We start from the raw sequence: 20,691 nt of genomic DNA, 5'->3' as shown, positions 1-20,691 counted from the left end.
AACCAATGAGGTTCATTCTCATGTTACGCAGCACGTTTGAGCTTCACCAATGAGGTTCATTCTTGCGTCAAGCAGGTTCGGTTGAGCTTCTGTTTATGTTCGCTGATCAATGTTTATATGTAAATAAAAGTCTAAATTAAATCTGTTCATTATATAAAGCGATCTAGTCTCCTTAAGCGCAACCCTAAAGAGTTGTCGGAAGCTGAATGGTGGTGGCGTTTGAGTCATGTGACCATGGTAGTTCATTTATAGCCTATCTTTAGCTTTTCACTTCTGCTGATTGTATTTGTGTTTCAGAATTCATAAAAGTTGAGTTAATTTTTGAAGATTATCATTGATGAACAAAGGGTGTATGAATCATAAATGTTGTTGGCCACAAAGCTTATTTTCTGTAATCATCCAACAGCCCAAAGGAAAAAAAATCCTTTTTTTTTTTTTTGTCTACAAAAATGTCATCACTTTTTTTTTATTTGGATTTTGCTCTTTCTGACCAATAGAGGGAGCCAACACAACATGGCAAGTAGCCTCTAGTAGGGCTCACCTGCTCCTGAAGGGCCACTTTCCTGCAGAGTTTAGTTCCAACACAACTGGAAGTTTCTAGTAGCCCTGAAGACCTTGATTATCTGGTTCAGATGTTTTTAATTAGAGCTAAAGCTACACTTTGACGGAAAGTAGCCATTCGGGTCGGGAACATAATAGGACACTCCTGCTCTACAACACAGTGTTGTTGTATTTCAAGCGAACATGGAAAGGTGCACTAAGTGTCTTGCAATTCACATACATTGATGTCCATTGCCTGGCAGTAGCTCACAAGAAGTTGGAAGTGCCTTCTGAGGTCAGAGAGGAGGACCTACTAGATCTAGAGACGGAGATCCGATCCAGAAGTTCATTTCTATAGAGCAACTGCAGAAGCCTTCTTCTGAACTTCTCTCCCACAAAGGCGTACAGCACTGGGTTCATGCAGCAATGCAGAAGCCCAAAGTTTTGAGTTGCGAACAAGGCGACGTCCACCGAAGTCCGTGTGAAACAGCTGAAGTGAACCACTCTGGCCCTCATGAGGGTGTCAACTATCATGGAAACATGGAAGGGGGTCCAGCACAGAAGAAAAGCCACGACCACGGCTACGATCACCTTCATGGCCTTGTGCTTCTGGAAACCACGTGTACGCAAGAGCCGCGCCACTGTCACGCTGTAGCAGATCAACATGACCAGCAGAGGGAGAAGGAAACCCAGCAGATGCCTCATGATACGTGTGGCCAGTCGCCACTCGTCGGCGTGGTCCGTCTCGAAGCGTTCTGCACAAATAGTCTTATTAGAAAATTTGTCATAAAATGCCTCATTGTAGAATGATGGCAAGGACAGCACAAAGCCCAAAACCCACACCACTCCACAGGTGACCCCACTGCACAGTCTCCTCTGAGCCTTCCTGGACTCCATAGCCCGGACGATGACCAAGTAGCGGTCCACGCTGATGCACACCAAAAACAAGATGCTGGTGTAGAAGTTCACTTCCTTCACCAGGTAAACCAACTTGCAAAAAAAATCACCAAACACCCAACCTTGGATCACGGAAACCGCCGAAAATGGCAGAATAAGAGCCAGTAATGTGTCGGCCAGCATCAGGTTGAATAGGTAAACGTCCGATGCAGAAAGTGAGCGTCTATTAGAGCCGATGACCCAGCCTACGATCAGATTCCCGGGAATAGCCATCAGAAAGACGAGCATGTAGAAGACACAGAATGAAATGTTGATGGCCGCATTCGCCATATTGATGGAGGAGCAGAGCAGCGTATTCTCATCCACGACAAATTCAGTGTCGTTCTGGTATTCTGTATAGTTGAACTCTTCATATACTTCACTGAAGTCATCGATAGTCCCCATAAGATATGAGGTGTTCAGATCTGTAGAGAAGAACAAATAGAAAAGCAATGTATTATTAATAATTTCAAAATAAAAAATGTTTCCGGCAAGAAATACAGTTTAGCTTAACTCTGTATCAAATACAAATCAAATTAAGAAAAAAAAACTTACATTTAAAAAAAAAAAAAAATCATACATTCATAGATTTTTTTCTTGATCAGTTTTTATTAATGAAATTCATATGAAAGTTTATGTATTTATTATTTATTATGTCTAAAAAAAAAATAATAATAAAAAAATGACAAGGAAAAACAAATATACTATCAAACAAATAAATAAACAAAAAAAACCAATCCATTAATTAATTGTTTTTTAAGAGTTTTTTTGGTGGGCAGTTGACATTTAAAATGTTTTTCTGAATGTGACATGCTATCTTAAACTATTTTACTGTTATTGTTAAAACTATTACTATTTAAAATGTAGCTTTTTAGGCCCATTGCATATTAACTCATTTTAATTGAAGGTGGAAATATACAGTAAAATGTATTTTTCACACAGCAGGACTATTTAAAATGAATAAATTATGGCTAAAGATGATTAAACATTTTTAGGGAAAGCTGAAATGGTCCCTGTACATTCATATAGCCTACATTTTAACTTAAAATCTGTTTAAAAAAAAAACATTTTAATTGTCAACGACTTAAAAGCTTTTGATAATCAGATTTTGAAATAATTGTCTTGAATGATAAAATTGAGAAATGGGACTTACCAGTCATCATAACTACTTTTTCTTGTTTTTTTGTTTTTTTTTTGTCAAGTGCTGTACGTGAGAATCCACAGGATAAAATGTTAGACTTGTGTGCTGAAGGTTCCTTTATACTCTTTGAAGGGATGTTGATATATCCTGTTTGCCAAGTCCTAAAGGTTACCAAAAAAGTTCACCATCTCAAATAAGATGCTCCAATTCTTCTCAAAAACTTATTCACGGTACTCATGACATATCTGGAATAATCTTTCCCCTCCAATATCTGAATGTGATGCAGAAGATTAGGATGTTTGGTGATGTAGCTTTTATGTGGCTATAAGAAAGCAGAAGATGAGAGATGCTTGCTTGGGGAATTTGTAGACATTCGAAAGGTCACAAGATCTTCACTCGTGTTCAATCTGACTTAAACATGATCAAAACACCAAAAGTGAAACTAAGAATCATGTGGACTAAAATCATAATATTTATGATACAAAGTCATGAGGCCATTTAATAAGAATTCTGAAACCCAGTTTTAAATCATTATTTTGGTCGTGAATATTAATAGGAACATTAATGGGTTTCTTTCTACATATACATGACAGTCTTTAAATTGTTACATTTAAATAACAGTCATAAAATATATTCTGTGATGCATGTGCATTGCAAAAAACAACAAAAAAAAACTGATGAAAATAAATGAATTTAATTTTAAGAGTAAATCTATAGGAAATCAAACACATTTAAACTAATAAATAATTTCCTTATTTGTTACATGTTGTGTGAATGTAAAAAGACAAGATTATAACATTTTTGAATTTTAAATAAATCACTAGAATGTTATTTGGTACAATGACAACTATTTATCTGGTCAAACAACACCATAAACATCATTTAGAAAAACCTCAAATACGTAATATGGAAGTGATTGTACAACATCGGAGGAAAGATGCGTCACATGTGAAGAGATGTGAGGCCACAAATCATCACTTACCAACATTTATCCAGGAAATTGAGCAACTCCGTCCCACTGGGTTTGTCCCGAAGATGCTGTAAACAAGTGTTTCTCACATGAGAAGCGACCAATTTCATTTCATGAGCTATTTTTAAATGCAGAAAAAGTAACCATAAAGTTTATTGAGTTTATTTTTATGTGGTGTGTAAACAAACATGCAGAGCAATCTTTTCAGGTGTAAATTATAAAATATGTGTTTTTAATATTTTGAGGTGTAAGAGAGGCTAGCTAGTATAGTACAAGTAAACCCCACTCCCCTGGCCTCTATTGGCGTACTATTGTATTAGAAACTGTGGTCTTTAGCGTCCTTGTTAGTCTGTCCACATCCCATGCCGTTTGAACCTCAGAAAAGTGTGAGTAGATCCGGAGGGGTTACACTGGTGCCGTGACCCTGAGGGGAGTGAGGTATATTTAAATTAATTGAAAGTCTGCATCATACCATGTATTTCCATTAAGAGGTGAATTTTTGGCGCAGATCTTGTATTGACAATGTAAGAGTCCAGCACTTTGTAAAGTCATGACTTGTATGTCTAGACTCAAAGGTGCAATTTGAGTCTGATGAATCTTGACATTGTCATCCTGGAATACGGCCATGATGTGTCTTCCTAGTTCCTGCATTTTTTTTTAAGAAATGAAAAGCTACATACTCCATCAATTAGGGTTAGAAACACTGTTTGCAAACATATAACACGATACATAATAATCACGGCAATAATGATCCAATTGTCACAATTATGTTCAGATTCTCACCACTAATCTGTCTCCTTGGTTACCATCATTATGAGTTCATGTATCTGCTGTGTATTGTTCTTACTTCGTTTGCATTCAGTACTCATGTTTCCCCTTCACCATCACTCAGTGTCTGGTCACCGTAATGTTCAAGGGCCCCTATTATGCTATTTTAAAGTTTCCTAATGTTGTTTTGGATTCTCCTACAACAGGTTTACATGCATCATAGTTAAAAAAAACTTTCATTTTCTCATAATATACATTTGCACATCACCAGATTTTCAATGATTCTCAAACGACTCGTCAGATGATTCAATCTCTCTAAATCCCTCATTTCCATGAGCTACTCTGCTCTGATTGGCCAGACAGCTCAGTCTGTTGTGATTGGTCTGCCGCGTATAGCGCATGCTATGAGTGCATGTCGAAAACAAAAACTCCCATTGCCATAACGTCAGCTCTGCTGTCCTGAGACTTCATACACCATAAACTAAACACACTAACGAACAATGACGTCGATTTGACCATATATCAATCCGAGCGCGAACATTGGAAGAACTATTCATTCAACCCGAGCCTCCATCTCAAGGACGGCTCGAGCAGGACGTTTCTCAGTACTTGTAACACAAATAAAGTACACTTTAATGTCACTAATTAAGCATGTAATTAGTCCCTACACAGATATATACTTAAAATATACGAAGTATACTTGAAGTTGTTCCAATGTAGTACAGATAAGTACACTAAATACACTTAAAGTTATGCTTTACTACAATTTAATTACAACTAAAATATACTTAGTTCAAAATTAAATGTTTAAAAATACCACACTTCAAGTTAAATAATCATTAACACACTTGAAGTATACTGATAATTAGTCTGGCTGCAAGTATACTTTTTTTAAACAGGGTCTATGCGTGCAATAAGTGGGCCGGCAATATGCTAATGTTTCGTCTTGACATCACAACGAAACGGCTTATGACTCGTTTGAAAAACGATTCATTTAATTGACTCAGAGTCGACTCTTTTGAAAGACAATAACTATAAATACGGTGCACTTTCAGATTTAAAACTTTGCAGGATGTTTTCATTCACTTAGAGCTATGTTATTGAAAGGTCATTTTCAGAAATCCATAATAGGGGCCCTTTAAGTTGTGTTGTGCTAATGCCTGTCTGCCTCTTGGATTACCTGTTATTAAACTACGTTTGGAACTATATTTTTCTGTCTTTGTCTTAGCGTATATAGGCATACATATTCCCCCAAACTTGAATATTTTAATGTAATAATTGTAATTGACTTAATGCAAAGTTATTCAAAAATAAGTGCTTGAATTCTGTTTAGATTTATCTTATTGTCAGCAAGGTGATCAAGTACAATGAGATATGAGTTAAATTAGATTACTTTTTTTAAATTTAAAGCAGCGTGAATCTGGTCTGGCCCTTTTTGACAAAGACCCTTTTCTGCTGTGTTCAGGACAGGAAGAAACAAGTCTCTCTGTGAAGAATAAGCCAAGGAATGCAAGATGAGATGTAAAGTGGTTGTATTACATCGGAATGTTATATAAGTTCAGCATTCATATTAAAATATGGTAAGCACAAGATAACCCATATAGGGGCAGAAAATCTCAAATGAGGTATTTTAAATATCTCAGCAATCAAAATATTGTGTGCAATCAAACATCAGAGATTTCAAGATTTGAACTCAACCCATTTTTTTAATCTATTTCTTTCAAGTCCATGTCGAAAGATCAAGTTTCTTTGTAAACTGAAATAACCTGTAAATAGAGAAACCCCCACTTCATTCCACGAAAGTAAAAACATTTTATAGACAGAGAATGGAAAATAGTGTCCTTCTCAGATTACAGTGTGTGTAAATGGCAACAAAAAGAAAGAGGTGGAAATTCTTGCCTGAAAACTCAGCCTCAGGCTATAATCAGTTTCATCAAAGATCCTCAGAAGCTGATGCATGTTTATGCTACTTTCCAATTAAAAATAAAGATCTCTGCAGTGTCACCCATGAATGTTAATGAGTTAATGACATTAGGCTAATGAATGTCAATTGAATAGGATTTTAATGGGAATAGATAAGATAATAATTCTTAAAGTAATAGTTCTTCCAACTTTGTTATTGTTTACTTACCCTCATGTTATTGCAAACTCGCATGCTGGCATTTTTCCATAAAACACAGAAAGGGAACTTTGAAGAATCTAGTTAACTATCTTCTGTAACACTCAAATAAAGGTTCCAAAAGAAGGTTTTCGATGCTATAGAAGAACCATTTTTGGTTCCGCAAAGAACTTTTCAGTGAACAGATCTTAAAAGAACCTTTTTTTTTCTTATTGTGAAGAACATTCTTTATAATCTGACGAACCTTTTTCCACTTTAAATAACCTTTTGTGCAGTGGAAAGATTCAAAAGTTGTTAAAGTTCCTTCATGAACCATCGATGGCAATAAAGAACCTTTATTTTTAAGAGTGAATGACAAAATACACACCAACACGCAAACTATTTTGCTACTGCCTTAACTGGATGAAATTATCTAAACATCAAACTCACTCAAGTTTCAGGCAAGATAAATTTAGACTTACAATAACAAAACATTAGTCTATTATAATACTGTCCTACATTTTGCTCATGAGGTACAAAAGATCGACTTTTAGACACATATTGTTGCAAAAGACATCATTTTGCAGTTTCAGTTTTTTATTAACTGGACAGTACAGTACAGTACAGTAGCCTAGGCTAAGTATCAACAGGCCTGTCACACTCAAAACTTGGAAATATCAGAGAATGCCCCCAAACAGCGTGATTTCAATAAACTAATAAATGTAAATGTTATAATATAAAATAAAATATCTGAAGTATTTCAGAAAGAACGAATAAAGAGTAGAAATCCTTTCTTATTTAATTTCAGGATATGATTAGCACAAACGAACAGGCAGTGACGTGGGCAGCCCGCGGGTCTTTCGAGTCAATGCGGAAGCGGCCAGAAGTCTAGGAGCAGGAAAACCAAAACGATTGTAGTAGGATTGTAGAACAGCAATATTTGCTCTTATATTTTTAATTCCACATAGCCATTAAACAGTCATTTAAATCATCATGATTTTGTTGGAAATCAACAATCGGATCATAGAGGAGACTCTCACCCTCAAATTCGACAGCGCGAGCAACGGGTAAGAGGAAGATCTTCCTGTCTGAGTCAGAACTCGCATCAAACATCGCTCATTTGATGCATGGATGCGTTGACAAGATACATATTTTCTTTTGCACGGATAAAATAACATAACGCATGCATTCGTGTTCGATTTACTCTGTTCTGTGAAGTAATTAGTTGATTGTCCATGTTCGAGTAATGAAGTATCCTGTATGGGGTGTGTCCAGCTGTTCAGGTCACATAGAAAACAATTATTTATGTGTGAGTGAGAGTGTATCAGTGTGTCAAGTGATTGCTAAAACATATCTCGTGAGTGATTCTGAACATTTCATACATGTCGCTTTCGGCTGACCGGATTTCTATACATGTTTAGTCCCAGTGAAGACTGGAGACACTTCCTGTTCATAGCGTCCATGTAAATCAGTCGAATACATGTCGCTGCTAGAACCTGTTTATGGCAAGAACAAGCAACTATCAGACCCGTCCATGCAGGATGGAGTAGCATTGCAGATTCTTTGGGAACTTCTCTCCCTTTCATTCTTCTACAATCCGAATCCGTGTGACTTTGCGCGTGCTTGCGCTCGAGTTGGAACGGCCACGCGCCTGATGTGACTCATCATCAAAGCATATAAATATAAAGAAGTTCTAATTTGTTTCCGTTTTGTGTTTATTTAAGAAAAAAAGTTATTTTACTTCAAATAAAAGTAAATGAAACGGCACATTATTGATTTTAATGGAATAGTTCACCAACACATTACAATCCTGTCATTGTTCAATGTTTACATTATGGGATACTGTTCAGAATTCATAAAAGATACAGTTCACCAAAATGTTTTAATTCTGTCATTTAGTCACTCTCAAGTTGTCCAAACCTGTATTAATTTCTTTCTTCTGCTGAGCACACAAGAAGATATTTGAATAATGTTGGAAACTTAACAGTTGATGGACCCCATTGACTTCCATAGTATTTTTTTTCTTCATATTCTAGAAGTCAATGGGGTCCATCAAGTGTTTGGTTAACCATATTTTTCAAAATATATTATTTTGTGTTCAACAGAAGAAAGAAATGAATACAGATTTGGAACAATTTGAGGCGGAGTAAATGATGACAGAATTGTTTTCATTTTTTGAGTGAACTATCCCTTTAATTCTGATTGGTCAATCACAACATTCAGGTAAAATAGTTTTGAATAATGACCGCTGTTCATGACCACACCACATAAATAACTTATACTAGCATATACAAACTAACACAATTATTTCCACAATTAATATTTAATGTCCATGTAGGCTATTTATTTGTTTATTTGGCAAGTATGTGTGTATTAAGTGGAATAATGTACAGTCATTATTGCATAACAATGGCTGACTGTCCATTATTTGTTTTTGTTTCTTTGTGTTTCATGTGGAAAATACTTTCAATTGGATGAACTGTTCTTTTAAATATTAAATAATTCATGTCAATCATCCTGCGCTCAGCCTTAATGAGGCTGAATATCTTGATAATAGCGATATTTTTGTCCTGTATTTAAAGTGACAGTACCGTGATTTTCTTATCTTTGTGCCCACACGCCACGGCCTATAGATTGTCATTCATTTCCAGATAGCAGACTCACAAAATGCTTTTTTTTTTTCTTTCTTTCTTTCTTTCTTTCTTTCTTTCTTTCTTTCTTTCTTTCTTTCTTTCTTTCTTTCTTTCTTTCTTTCTTTCTTTCTTTCTTTCTTTCTTTCTTTCTTTCTTTCTTTCTTTCTTTCAGGAACAAGCCTGAAGCAGTAGAAGTTACATTTGCAGGTGAGGTTAAAATATGAATAACATCAGCAGTGGAAGTCTGTGTTTCTATTGTCCAAACTGTGTTATTACTATGCATGTATTTTACTAAGCGTTCTTTTGTGCTTGCACATCCACTGTAAAGGATGTAACAATAACAGTAATCTTTATTATTGATAAAATGTATACAGTGTCAGTGATAAAAGCAAAATGAATGATTGGAATGAGACCCTATAATATTTTTGCTACAGACTTCGATGGTGTGCTTTACCACATCTCCAACCCCAATGGAGACAAAACTAAACTAATGGTCAGCATCTCTCTCAAGTTCTACAAGGAGCTTCAGGAGCACGGCGCCGATGAGGTACGAGCAGAAAATCATCAAACCTGTCAAGAACAGGGTTAGGGTTAGCATAAAAATTGGCTTTATCTTTAGGCAAAAAATACAGTACCGTTCAAAAGTTTGGGGTCGACATGCTTTTTTATGCTTTTTTTGGGGGTCGTTATGCTAACCAAGGCTGTATTTATTTGATAAAAAATTAAAACAGAAATTTTATGCAAAGCTGAATTTTCAGCATCATTACTCCAGTCTTCAGTGTCACACAATCCTTCAGTAATCATTGATTTGCTGCTCAAGAAACATTTTTTACTAAACAGTTGTGCTGCTTAATATTTTTGTGCAAACCATACTTTTCAGGATTCTTTGATGAATGGAAAGTTCAAAAGATCCGAATTAATTTGAAATTTAAATCTTTTGTAATATTCTTTATGGACACTTTTGGTCAATTTAATGTGCCTTTGCTGAATAAAAGTATAATAAAAAAAATCTTACTGACCCCAAACTTTTGAATGGTAGTGTATTTTGATTACTCGTTCCTTTTGATTTTGAATAAAATATGATCTGGTTTATTGTTTTTGTGAATTTTACCTTTCACGTTGCAACATTATGTTCAATGCAGTTTTTCACAAGAACATCATCGTAGTTTACTGAGTAAATGGACTCGTAGGTTGCAATATTGCGACCTTTGTAGATTATATATTGTAATTCTTGTCTGTTACGAAAGTACAGTTCAGGTTTCCTATGGACAATTATATGCAATGTGAAGTTGCAGAAAAGTGCAATCTTTTGTGTCATTCTTTCTCTCATACTGTTCTCGTCCTATGATTTTACATGATTCAGTCCAGGGTGATCACATTTAATCACCATGTAAGGTTTTAAATGGCTTGTGGTTTCACTATGAAATAGGAAGTGTCTATGTCTATGACTCACTTTGGATGGAGGAAGTCACATGTTGTAAAAAAAGAAAGAAACATTGGTTCCTTGTCCTTCTAAGCCAGTGTTCAGTTGATTTGCTGTTTTGAATTTTCAATTGATTCATTATTTGCAGGCATGTTTCAAGGTCATTGCAGTTGCATCTGCAGGATTTTGAATGTGCATTGAGAAAATGTATTAATTGTTTTTAGGGAAGTATTATAATGAATCTTTACGCCCGTTTCACAAATACCCGTATTTTTTTTTACTATAAGTCGCTCCGGAGTATAAGTCGCACCAGTCAAAAAATGCGCCGTGAAGAGGAAAAAAAACATATATAAGTCGCACTGGACTATTAAGTCGCATTTATTTAGAAATTTATTTCACAAAATCTAAGACCAAGAACAGACATTTAATCTGGAAAGGCTTAGTTATTCAACTACACAATAGCACACAGAACAACAGGCTTAAGGTGTCCGGTATGTTAACGTAACACATTAACAGTTATTCAGCTGCACAATAGCATAAAGAACATATACCTGGGAGGCTGAATGGGCTAAATTAACATTAGCCAGCGAGTCCAACAAGCAAGTTACCGGTAAGCAAGTTCACCAAGCTCCCGCGATCTCATTCCACACTGAATCCATTGAGTTCTTCCTCTGTGTCGCTTCTGAACAACTCCGCCAACTAGAGCGCCCTCTCGCGGCTGTAGACGGTAATGTTTTCTCTTGGTTCATCTCAGTGACTTAATTTTGAAATATAAGTCGCACCTGACTATAAGTCGCAGGACCAGCTAAACTATGAAAAAAAGTGCGACTTATAGTCCGGAAAATACGGTACTCCGTGCAGTGCGTATGCGGTGCGTTTTTTTTTTCCATACCCATGTTAACAGGCTAGAGCTTTCACACTGCACGCGGATACGGTCCGGCGATCCGTTCCAGGAGCGGTGCGTATACAGCAGTGCGGCGATCGTTTACGCACCGAGTCTATTTTTGCTGTGCTGCACGCGCTGAATTAAAGCGACAGCGCATTGTTCGTGGTCAAAATGAACACAGATTGACATGAAAATGCATTTAATTAAATAAAATGCAGTGATCTTCTCACCATAAATGCATTTAATTACTACTATTTTTCACAGTCATCTTTTTACTTTAAGACCGGGGTTAAGCAAGGAAAACTACAATTTACTTCAACAAGGCGACATAATGAACGACACTCGTCTCATTCGTGGAGGTGGAAAAACAAGTTCTTTGTGAAAATGCAAGATTTATTGTATAAAATAAATAATTTTTTATTTAAAATGTATGCGATTTTAATATAGTACATGGTTAAATATTTTACCACTTGCTTGAGCAACTTAATTTTTAATCTATATAGAAGTAATGCATTGAATAATACGTTGTTTAAATTGTTTAAACGTGAATACGTCTATTAAAGAGTGTATAGGTGTACAAAGAGGATCACAATGCTGACAAAACTTTTTAAAAATAAAAGTTGCTGATAACTTCTGGATTTGAAATACAAATAGACTAGTGAGTAAATGTGTTTGTGGTACAGCCGCGGATCAGTTGCACACTGCAAACGCACGCAGCTTATGTGAACGCACTATAGCGCGTGTTGCTCCTGTACCGCACACGCACTGAACACGGGTTCATGAGTTGAGGCTGATGGGTAGACTTTTCCATGCCAATGCAAATAAATATCCAAAGTATGTTCCAGCCCCATTCAGGACAAGCAATGTAAATCAAACGAATTACCAATGCAAAATAGAGGAACCAGTAGAAATGGCCCTCAGCTTCCTGTCTGCTCATGCCATCCACACAGATACAATCTCTGAGACAAAAGTGAATTCAAATGAGGTTTTTTCCCCCCCCTTGACAACTGTTTTATTTGTTGAATATATCTTGTCTATATACTGAAATTCATGCTAAAACGGATGACAAAAGACAAAATACAAGGAACTCATAGCATGTTAAAAATGCGAGGAATGAAACAAGCCAGTGCCTGTTATTTTATTCGTGGTTAGTTGACATGAAATAGGATATTGATCTGCCCTCAAATGTGACTTCTATACTTCATTCATTCATTTTTTTTTTGTTTACACAGCATGTACCAAAACCTATATCAAGTTTCGTACCGTTCCGATGAAGTAAAAAAAAAAAAAACGTAACATTTTTCGGCCAAAAATGACCAGGCCGTACCAGAGGGTTTAGCCAAAATGTGGGAAATAGTAACCAGCTGTAGGGCCTAAGATATACACTTTCACTTGTACATTCATACAAAACTTAATCTTAATCTAATTTTAATCTAAAATCATGTTCACTTTAAAAAAAAAAGTATATTGCATTAACTTTGTTGCAGTTGTTATTCTTATAGAATAATTCAGTGTTTTGTCCTTTTTTAAAATAGACATTGATTTGAGATTAAAATTTTTGAATTTCAATTTGTTTTGTTTCAGTTGCTGAAGCGCGTTTATGGAAATTTCCTCGTTGCACCAGAAGATGGTAAGCCAAACGGCTGCTGTTTTCACTTTGTGTTACTACTGTAAGAATTTTGGTTTGACGGTTTGTTGCTGTTCCTCTCTGAAGGGTACAATATTTCACTGCTCTTTGACCTGGAGGCACTTCCGCCCAACAAGGAGGAGGTGATCCACCAGGCGGGCATTCTCAAGAGAAACTGCTTTGCTTCCGTCTTCGAGAAGTACTTTAATTTCCAGGAGGAGGGTCGTGAGGGAGAGAAGAGGGCTGTTGTCCATTACAGGGATGACGAGTCTATGTAAGATACTTGATCTTTCTTCATTTGGCCTGCAACTGACAACTCATTGATAATCAACTAATCGAGTCTTTATTTGTCTGATTAATTGAATAAAAGAGCCAATTTTATTATTTTATATGGAATTTTTTGGCCGTAAGGGAAATGTAGAATGCGTTGAATGCATATCATTTGTTTCATGCAGAACTATTTAAAATGTAAATTCTTACAATGTAAATAGCAATATATGTTTAAATACGTTTTTATACGTTATAATTTTATCCACAGCTTGAAAGCAGCATAAATAACCAAATGATGAATCATAACTAGAATTTTACATTTTCTGAAGAAATTGAATGGCGCAAATCTTTTAAATATGAATTACTTCAGATAAACATATAGGTATACGACACCCCTAGCACACAGTTTATAATCTAGCTCACATCTCACCTGTGTTTGTGTTTTTCAGGTATATTGAGGCTAAGAAAGACCGAGTAACTGTTGTGTTCAGCACAGTGTTCAAGGATGACGACGATGTCATCATCGGGAAAGTGTTCATGCAGGTTCGCTCATTTTGTCCCATTTCTATTGAATAGTTCTCTGTTTCAATCTCGACCATTTCTGTATTTACTCACTGTTCAATCATTTCTGTATGCTTAAAATGTTGAGAAACATGCCCTCTGGGTGTTTTGCAATGCAGCCATTTTGTGTCATGGCTTCCCATTTAAACCACTGTACGTCATCACCAACACACCAACGCTGTCATTCCTGTGTTTATGTACAGAATGAAATGCTGTTGTTTATTCTGACCTCAAAACTGAGTTCATAGATAGAGGAGCATGCATGTTTCAACATTTTAAATCATTGTATAGCACTGTAAGATATGTACAGTCACCCCGAAAAGTATTTGGACAAATAAGCCACAATCAAAAATATTTGCTTTATATAAAAAAATATCAATGCAAGTGGCATTTAGAAAGAAATCAGCAAGCACTTATTTCAATCACAAAATGAAGTTTATATGTAATGCAGTGAGCTTTGTAAGTGTCAAAATATGTCATTACAATATAATTACAATTTAAAATAATTGTTTTCTATTTTGTATATCGTATAATGTAATTTATTTTTGCTGGAAAGTACAATAGTGGCCAAAAGTGATGTCCGACCTTATGAAAATTGACATTCTTCACCCTTTATTTAAATATGATAAAAAAAATGTAATAAAGATGTTGTAAGCATATTGCATAGTTGTGCAAAAGTCAGTTGTTCTATTTATGATAACTCAATGAAATTGTGCAGACATAATTTCTGGCCAGGCTGTCATACAAAAAAAAAAAAAATTGAAACCTGCATAAACAAGAGATAACCAACAAAATATTAATAGGTGATTATGTATTATGTATGCTTTTTATCTGAGCTTTTAGTTTTTCCATGCATTTTTTTTTGCCTAGTAAAATGAAACCTGTAGCTGTAGTTTGCTTTTTTAGCCAAATGATTTTGTCAGATAAGTACCTTAACCAAGTTTAGTGTTTTGTTCTTTCCTCATATTTCAAATATTTAAAAAATATAAAATATTTTCCTCTTAATTCGAACGTTTAGTCGAACTTGCAGGGTCATAAAAACAAATATCCCCTCCGGACATCGCTTTTGGCCACTACTGTAAATGGAAAATTTACAATGAATGACCATGTAATAATGTCTATGTTTGGGATAATCCAATGAATTAAATACTTCACAAATGAAAGGCACTTCTAATGTAATTTGACTGTTTTCACCAAATCACCTGCATGTAATGATGTCAGCAGCGCAACCCCCCACCAGGACAGCTGCTGTGTTTGTTACAGTGGCGTTTTGACAGACCGATGACTTTCTCTCTGTGTTCAGGAGTTTAAGGAGGGCCGGAGGGCCAGTCACACGGCTCCGCAGGTGCTGTTCAGTCACAGAGAGCCTCCTCTCGAGCTGAAGGACACTGACGCCACTGTGGGAGACAACATCGGCTACATCACTTTTGGTTTGTACCATGAGGTCACATACACATAAACATGAATTTAGTGTCGAGAATGGATATTTTTACTCACAAGTGTTCATTTTGGACCCTGGTTAAACACTATTATCAACCACATCTGCTAGTCGGAACAAAGTTAAATATAGACTCTTGTCTGGTTTACTTGGTGATGACTTGTACGTTAATACGTGGCCAGAACAAAGCGCTTCTGCTTACCTGTGGCAGGTGCACTGTGTATTTGCATTTGGTTCGAGAGAGCAAACGCCCAGCTTCTCTTCATGGCGGTTACACAAACCTCTTAATGAATAAAAAAAGCACCACACCCTTTCATCAAAGCCAACGTTTACCAGCGCTACTCTACTTCAGTTTTTCACTCAACCACGGAAGTATTTGGAGACATGCAATGTTTACTAAGTGCTTATTTAGGTCGTTTTTTGTTTGTTCATTTTACTCCGGTAGCTTGCAGCAGTAACTGAAAATACTGTCCTTTTAGTGTTAGCCTACGCAAACCTCATACTACAGATTATTGCATTCTGTGAAAATTGCTTTTAGTTACTCAAATTGACGTTATACCTTTAGGATTGCACATCTGTTTTCAAGTTTAATTGATTTAAATTACTTCTTAAGTATTTAATTAGTTTTTCTCCCCTTTTTCCAGTTGAAATGTCTAACAATTCTTTAAACAGGATCAATTTAAGAAGCAAGACTGAAGATATTCAGACTTGTGTTCATAGTGTCTAATACGAGTGTAATTTGTATTACTGCACTGGCAGATTTTTCTTTAATTTTAAGTATAAACAAGTTAAGAACAAGTTAAATAATCTGTCAGTGCAGTAAGGCAAAATACTCTCGAAATAAAGACACAACCTATGAAACCGAGTCTGCATATCTTATGCAGTGTTGCTTAAGTGAATTTATCTTATTTTAAGGATTTTTGATACTACGACAAAAACTTACTTTTTTTTTTGCAGTAATACATAAATAAAATACTTATATATTTTTAGAAATAATAAATATGTATTATTTTATATTGGTAACACTTTATTTTAAGGTAACGTAGTTACACATTACTACATGTACTTACTATAGTAATAACAGTAAATTATGCATAATTGCAAGTAACTAACCCTAAACCAAACCGTAACTCTATAGAAAGTAACCTTTTTTTTTTGCAGTATTTTTTTTTTCATAGTATGTATATGTTACCCAAATATCACATTTACACTGAATATCATATTCTAGTTTAAATATAAATCCTAAAATGATTTGAAATTATTTCCAACCAGTGCTGTTCCCCCGACACACCAACGCCAGCACCAGAGACAACACCATCAACCTCATCCACACCTTCCGGGACTATCTGCACTACCACATAAAGTGCTCCAAGGTGAGACCCTCAGAAACGCCTCAGTCGACCCAACAACAACTTATTGGCCCTGTTTACACCTGGTATTAAAGGGGGTTTTGGTCGATCGGATCACAAGTAGACGAGAGAGACACATTCCTGTTTACACCTGGTGTTTTAATCTCTCTTTTGTCCACTTTCAACCACTTCTGTCCCGATTTCTGCGAGGGGAGGGTTAATGGGCGGGTGATCTTTTGATCTAATGGACGAAATAATCTTGCGCAATTTACATATGAGCAAAAAACATACGGAGAGCATCAGCTTTAGTTTCTGTTCTGACAGCCGCAAGACCAGCTGAACGCTGTGAGTGTGTGTGTGTGTGTGTGTGTGTGTGTGTGTGTATTAGAAATCAGAAATGGTGAGAGAACATTGTGCTTGGTAAATGTTTCATCTTCAAACCAAAGTTGGCTCTTCAGCCGACAAAGTTTAAATCCCGTCTGGCTAGCGCCGCTTCCCATAATGTTACGCATTAGGTCAGTAGGCGGAGAGTAGACGGTCTTTTGTGGCTGTTCGGACTCATTCCACATGAGCGTTTACAGTACGAAAGCAATCCGGTTGAGTACGTTTTCAACTACCTCTGGAAGTGGTTGAAAGTGGACAAGCTCAAAATGTTTTAGACCCCGTTTACACCTGTATTTAGCATCGTCCACTTGTGATCCGATCGAACGAAACGCATCTTAGTACCAGGTGTAAACACGGCCTTTGTGTTTATGAGGGTTTGAGCAACGCCCTTGAGTTTGTAAAAAGCTTTGTAATGGGCTTCTTAGTTTGCATACTTGCCATTCAACCATTCGGCCCTTTGTTTGTTCAGATGAAACAAATATGCTGGGGGCTTTTGTCAGTGGCAACTGCTCTGAAGTTAATGAATAATCGGTGTGTTTTCTCCTGTGTTAGGCCTATATCCACACTCGTATGAGGGCCAAGACCTCGGAGTTCCTCAAGGTACTCAACCGAGCTCGCCCAGACGCTGAGAAGAAAGAGATGAAAACTATTTCGTAAGTGCTGTTTTCACAAGTTTTCTTACTTCACATTAAAAAATCGCACATCAAAGGTCTTCCAAATCTTTAAAAAAGAAATCTTTCTCATGGGCATTTGTGTGGATGTTGGTGCTTATCTCTGGGTTTTATTCAATACCAGTGGCACATACTTGCAAAAGATAAATTTGTGATAGTGTATATTTAACTGGCTCTGACTCTTCGTCTTTATTAATTACACAGAGGTGTTGCACCATTCGCTGACTCTTAGAGGTTGATCTTATCAGAGCAGATTAGCGTGTATTTTTAAAACACACTAGTGGTTGTTTGAGCTTGTTTAAACTGAAACTTGGCCAAATGTTGCAAATTATTTTTCTCTGTAATCAAAACTCATTAGTTTACTTGTATGACGTTGGTAGGACAGAACCAAAAAGAAATAGATTTTTATCAATAACGTAGAAACCTTTCAAAACAGACTGACCATGAACTCTGAAGATATTTGCTTTTCATCAGTGTGATTTTAACAACAACAACAACAAAAAACCTGTTTAATTGCCGAAATTCCTGGTGAAGATCAACATTACAGATTTTCATGAAAAAAGATCCACCAATAGAGTGCAAAAGTCGGGTCTGGAAGTAAAAACTCTTTGATTTTGAATGATAACTTATAAACCAGAGCCCTACTGTGAGCTACGAGGTTGTTAATCCATGGTATTATCATGAGCCCACATTATTTCAGCCTATTTTTAAAACAATCATGTTTAACAGTGGGATTCCTAGTGAAAAACTACATTACCCATGATGCTTACCCCAAATTATACCAGAGCATTGAAAAAAGCTCCAATAGAGCTCTTTAGCTCCGCCCACTCCCACGAAGCACTGCGAATGACTTGAGTCGATCTCCCTACACTCTCAAAATACTAAAATGTTTGTGTATATGCATATTTTGCAATAAACTTAAAATATATTTGTTTTTATACATTTTAAAATGAGTATTATATTTCTCCGTCGTTTTTAATTTGATTATGCTTCAAGTTTTGTATTTTTTTTTTTCCTCAGTAAAGCCAGTCTTGTACCTTTGTCCTTATATCAGATTTTCCAAAACTTAGTGTATGCATTTGTAGGAGTTTCCCTATCAGATGCAATATTTATGGGAGGAGAGTATTTAAGTGAACCACGCAAGGTGATTTACTAAGGTTTGCGCTAGTCAATTTACTGGTATTTGCGCCATTATTTACCGCCCCAAAAGCCAGACGCTAATTTGCGCTGCTTTTGGTAAATTGCGTTGGTCATTATGGAAATGATCTGGCTGCGTCTGTGTAGAGGAGCAGGAATGGGAATGACGTGAAGGAATTGCATCGGGATTAACTCGTACCGGGCGTTTAAAACCCATATTGAACCGACGCATGTCTCCAGGGTCATAGTCGTCTGCAGTGAAGTGTTCGCCGCATATGCTGGCTGACTTAGGGAACTTGTGGAGCCTCTCCCCCGTTTTTGATGTATTCGTACATCCCGCACAAACATAATAGTTAACCATTTTTGCTAGCTAGGTCTCCAATATAACTACTAGCCTACTTGCCGTTAGACTAACGGTAACTCTAGGCTTTGAGTCCCTCTTTATGACGTCACGCCTAGCCTAGTGGAAGGGAAGGGGAGTGCTTAAAACCACTGTAAAAAGTACCAACTTTTCATATTATATTCAGCATTTTGGTATTAAAATCATACAAAACAATGGTGGGCGCTTTGTTTAATAAGCACATTGCATTATCTTCGTGAAAAATGTAACCTGCAATTTACACTTTAATTTGTTGTTTATTTCGTCAGTAATTTCGTCATGGTAAACTTTCCACTCCCATCTGTTCTTTTATGGGATTGCTCACTCACGCTAATTTGACTTGTTTAGTAAATCTGGCCCATTGAGTGTAAAATTATGATTTGCCTCAGGCTAGAGGATAATTATATTTGATCACATTTATTCCACTGTTTTGACCTGGGAACATGAATCTAACCCTCACATGATCTGTTCAGGGGCAAGACCTTCTCTCGTTAAGGACATGATGTGCAATCACGAGACCAGGATCCGTGGACTCCATTATACACCTCTGGCCAGTGATGTCGATCCTCCACGTGGAATTTGCACCTCAACAGGGAGACAAATAAATTCCTCGCTTTGCATTTATAGGATAAATGTTATTTGTATGTTGGATAAACCGATTTTTTGATACACTCTTATGTTTCACTGTGTAGCTCTGTTGACTGGCAGTGTTTTATTGACATAGTCATGCAGTATTTTCCTTTTCCTCTTTCCTTCGTTTCGCCAAATGCATCAATATTGGACATCATGAAATGGTCATGAATAAACCAGTCTTCTATACAAGAGATTCCTTGTCTGTTCCTTGGGGTGAAATCATTTAAAAGTTGGGGGTTTTATGTTTTTGAGTCTCTATGCTCAAAAATACAGTAAAAACACTAATATTGTTAAATATTATTAATGTAAATATAAATTAATTAAAAACAACTGTTTTCTATTTATTTCTGTGGCAGCATCATTACGCCAGTTTGTCTTCAGTGTCACATGATCCTTCAGAAATCATTCTAATGTGCTGATTTGATGCTCAAGAAATATTTATTATTATTATCAATGTTGAAAACAGTTGTGCCGCTTCATATTTTTGTGGAACAGTGCCACACAAACTATTAATTTTTCCAGGAGATCAACATAACAGAAATAGAGATCTTGCTAAAACTTTAAACACTTTAAATATAAATAATTGTAACCAAAGTTAAAATGCATTTTAATATTTTCAGATTCCTTGTTACATCTAAAATTGGCTGTTTGTCATGTGTTTTAATGCAATTCCATGCAATGAATAGAGAAGTATTATAACTGTGGTTAGAAGTATTCATGCACTATAAAGCATTATTAAAGTATTCATGCACTATAAAGCATAATTAATGAATTACAAATATTGCATTATACAGGCTTTAAGTGTTACTGAAATCTTTTATAACATTATAAATGTCTTCACTGTCAC

The 20,691-nt window shown here is 36.1% G+C and overlaps 2 protein-coding genes across 2 annotated transcripts; one reads left to right on the top strand and one right to left on the bottom strand.

Moving 5' to 3' along the window:
• Window positions 1-439: 439 nt before the first annotated feature.
• cxcr1 (chemokine (C-X-C motif) receptor 1) lies at window positions 440-2,955 on the bottom strand. The gene is made up of 2 exons (XM_079618711.1): window positions 2,630-2,955; window positions 440-1,901 (listed from the first exon to the last, which is right to left on the bottom strand). Exons 1-2 carry the CDS (start codon window positions 2,637-2,639, stop codon window positions 808-810), a joined length of 1,104 nt encoding a protein of 367 aa, XP_079474837.1. The 5' UTR covers window positions 2,640-2,955; the 3' UTR covers window positions 440-807.
• A 4,304-nt stretch (window positions 2,956-7,259) lies between these two features.
• Window positions 7,260-20,187, top strand: arpc2 (actin related protein 2/3 complex, subunit 2). The gene is made up of 10 exons (XM_079619754.1): window positions 7,260-7,520; window positions 9,259-9,293; window positions 9,521-9,633; window positions 12,980-13,025; window positions 13,110-13,296; window positions 13,742-13,835; window positions 15,157-15,283; window positions 16,564-16,664; window positions 17,577-17,677; window positions 19,685-20,187. Exons 1-10 carry the CDS (start codon window positions 7,447-7,449, stop codon window positions 19,704-19,706), a joined length of 900 nt encoding a protein of 299 aa, XP_079475880.1. The 5' UTR covers window positions 7,260-7,446; the 3' UTR covers window positions 19,707-20,187.
• The last annotated feature ends 504 nt before the right edge of the window (window positions 20,188-20,691 follow it).

Source organism: Phoxinus phoxinus, assembly GCF_949152265.1.
Source record: "Phoxinus phoxinus genome assembly, chromosome: 7".
Classification (NCBI taxonomy): Eukaryota; Metazoa; Chordata; class Actinopteri; order Cypriniformes; family Leuciscidae; genus Phoxinus; species Phoxinus phoxinus.
Note: the sequence above shows the minus strand (reverse complement) of the source record. Positions and strands in the feature narration are given on the sequence as shown.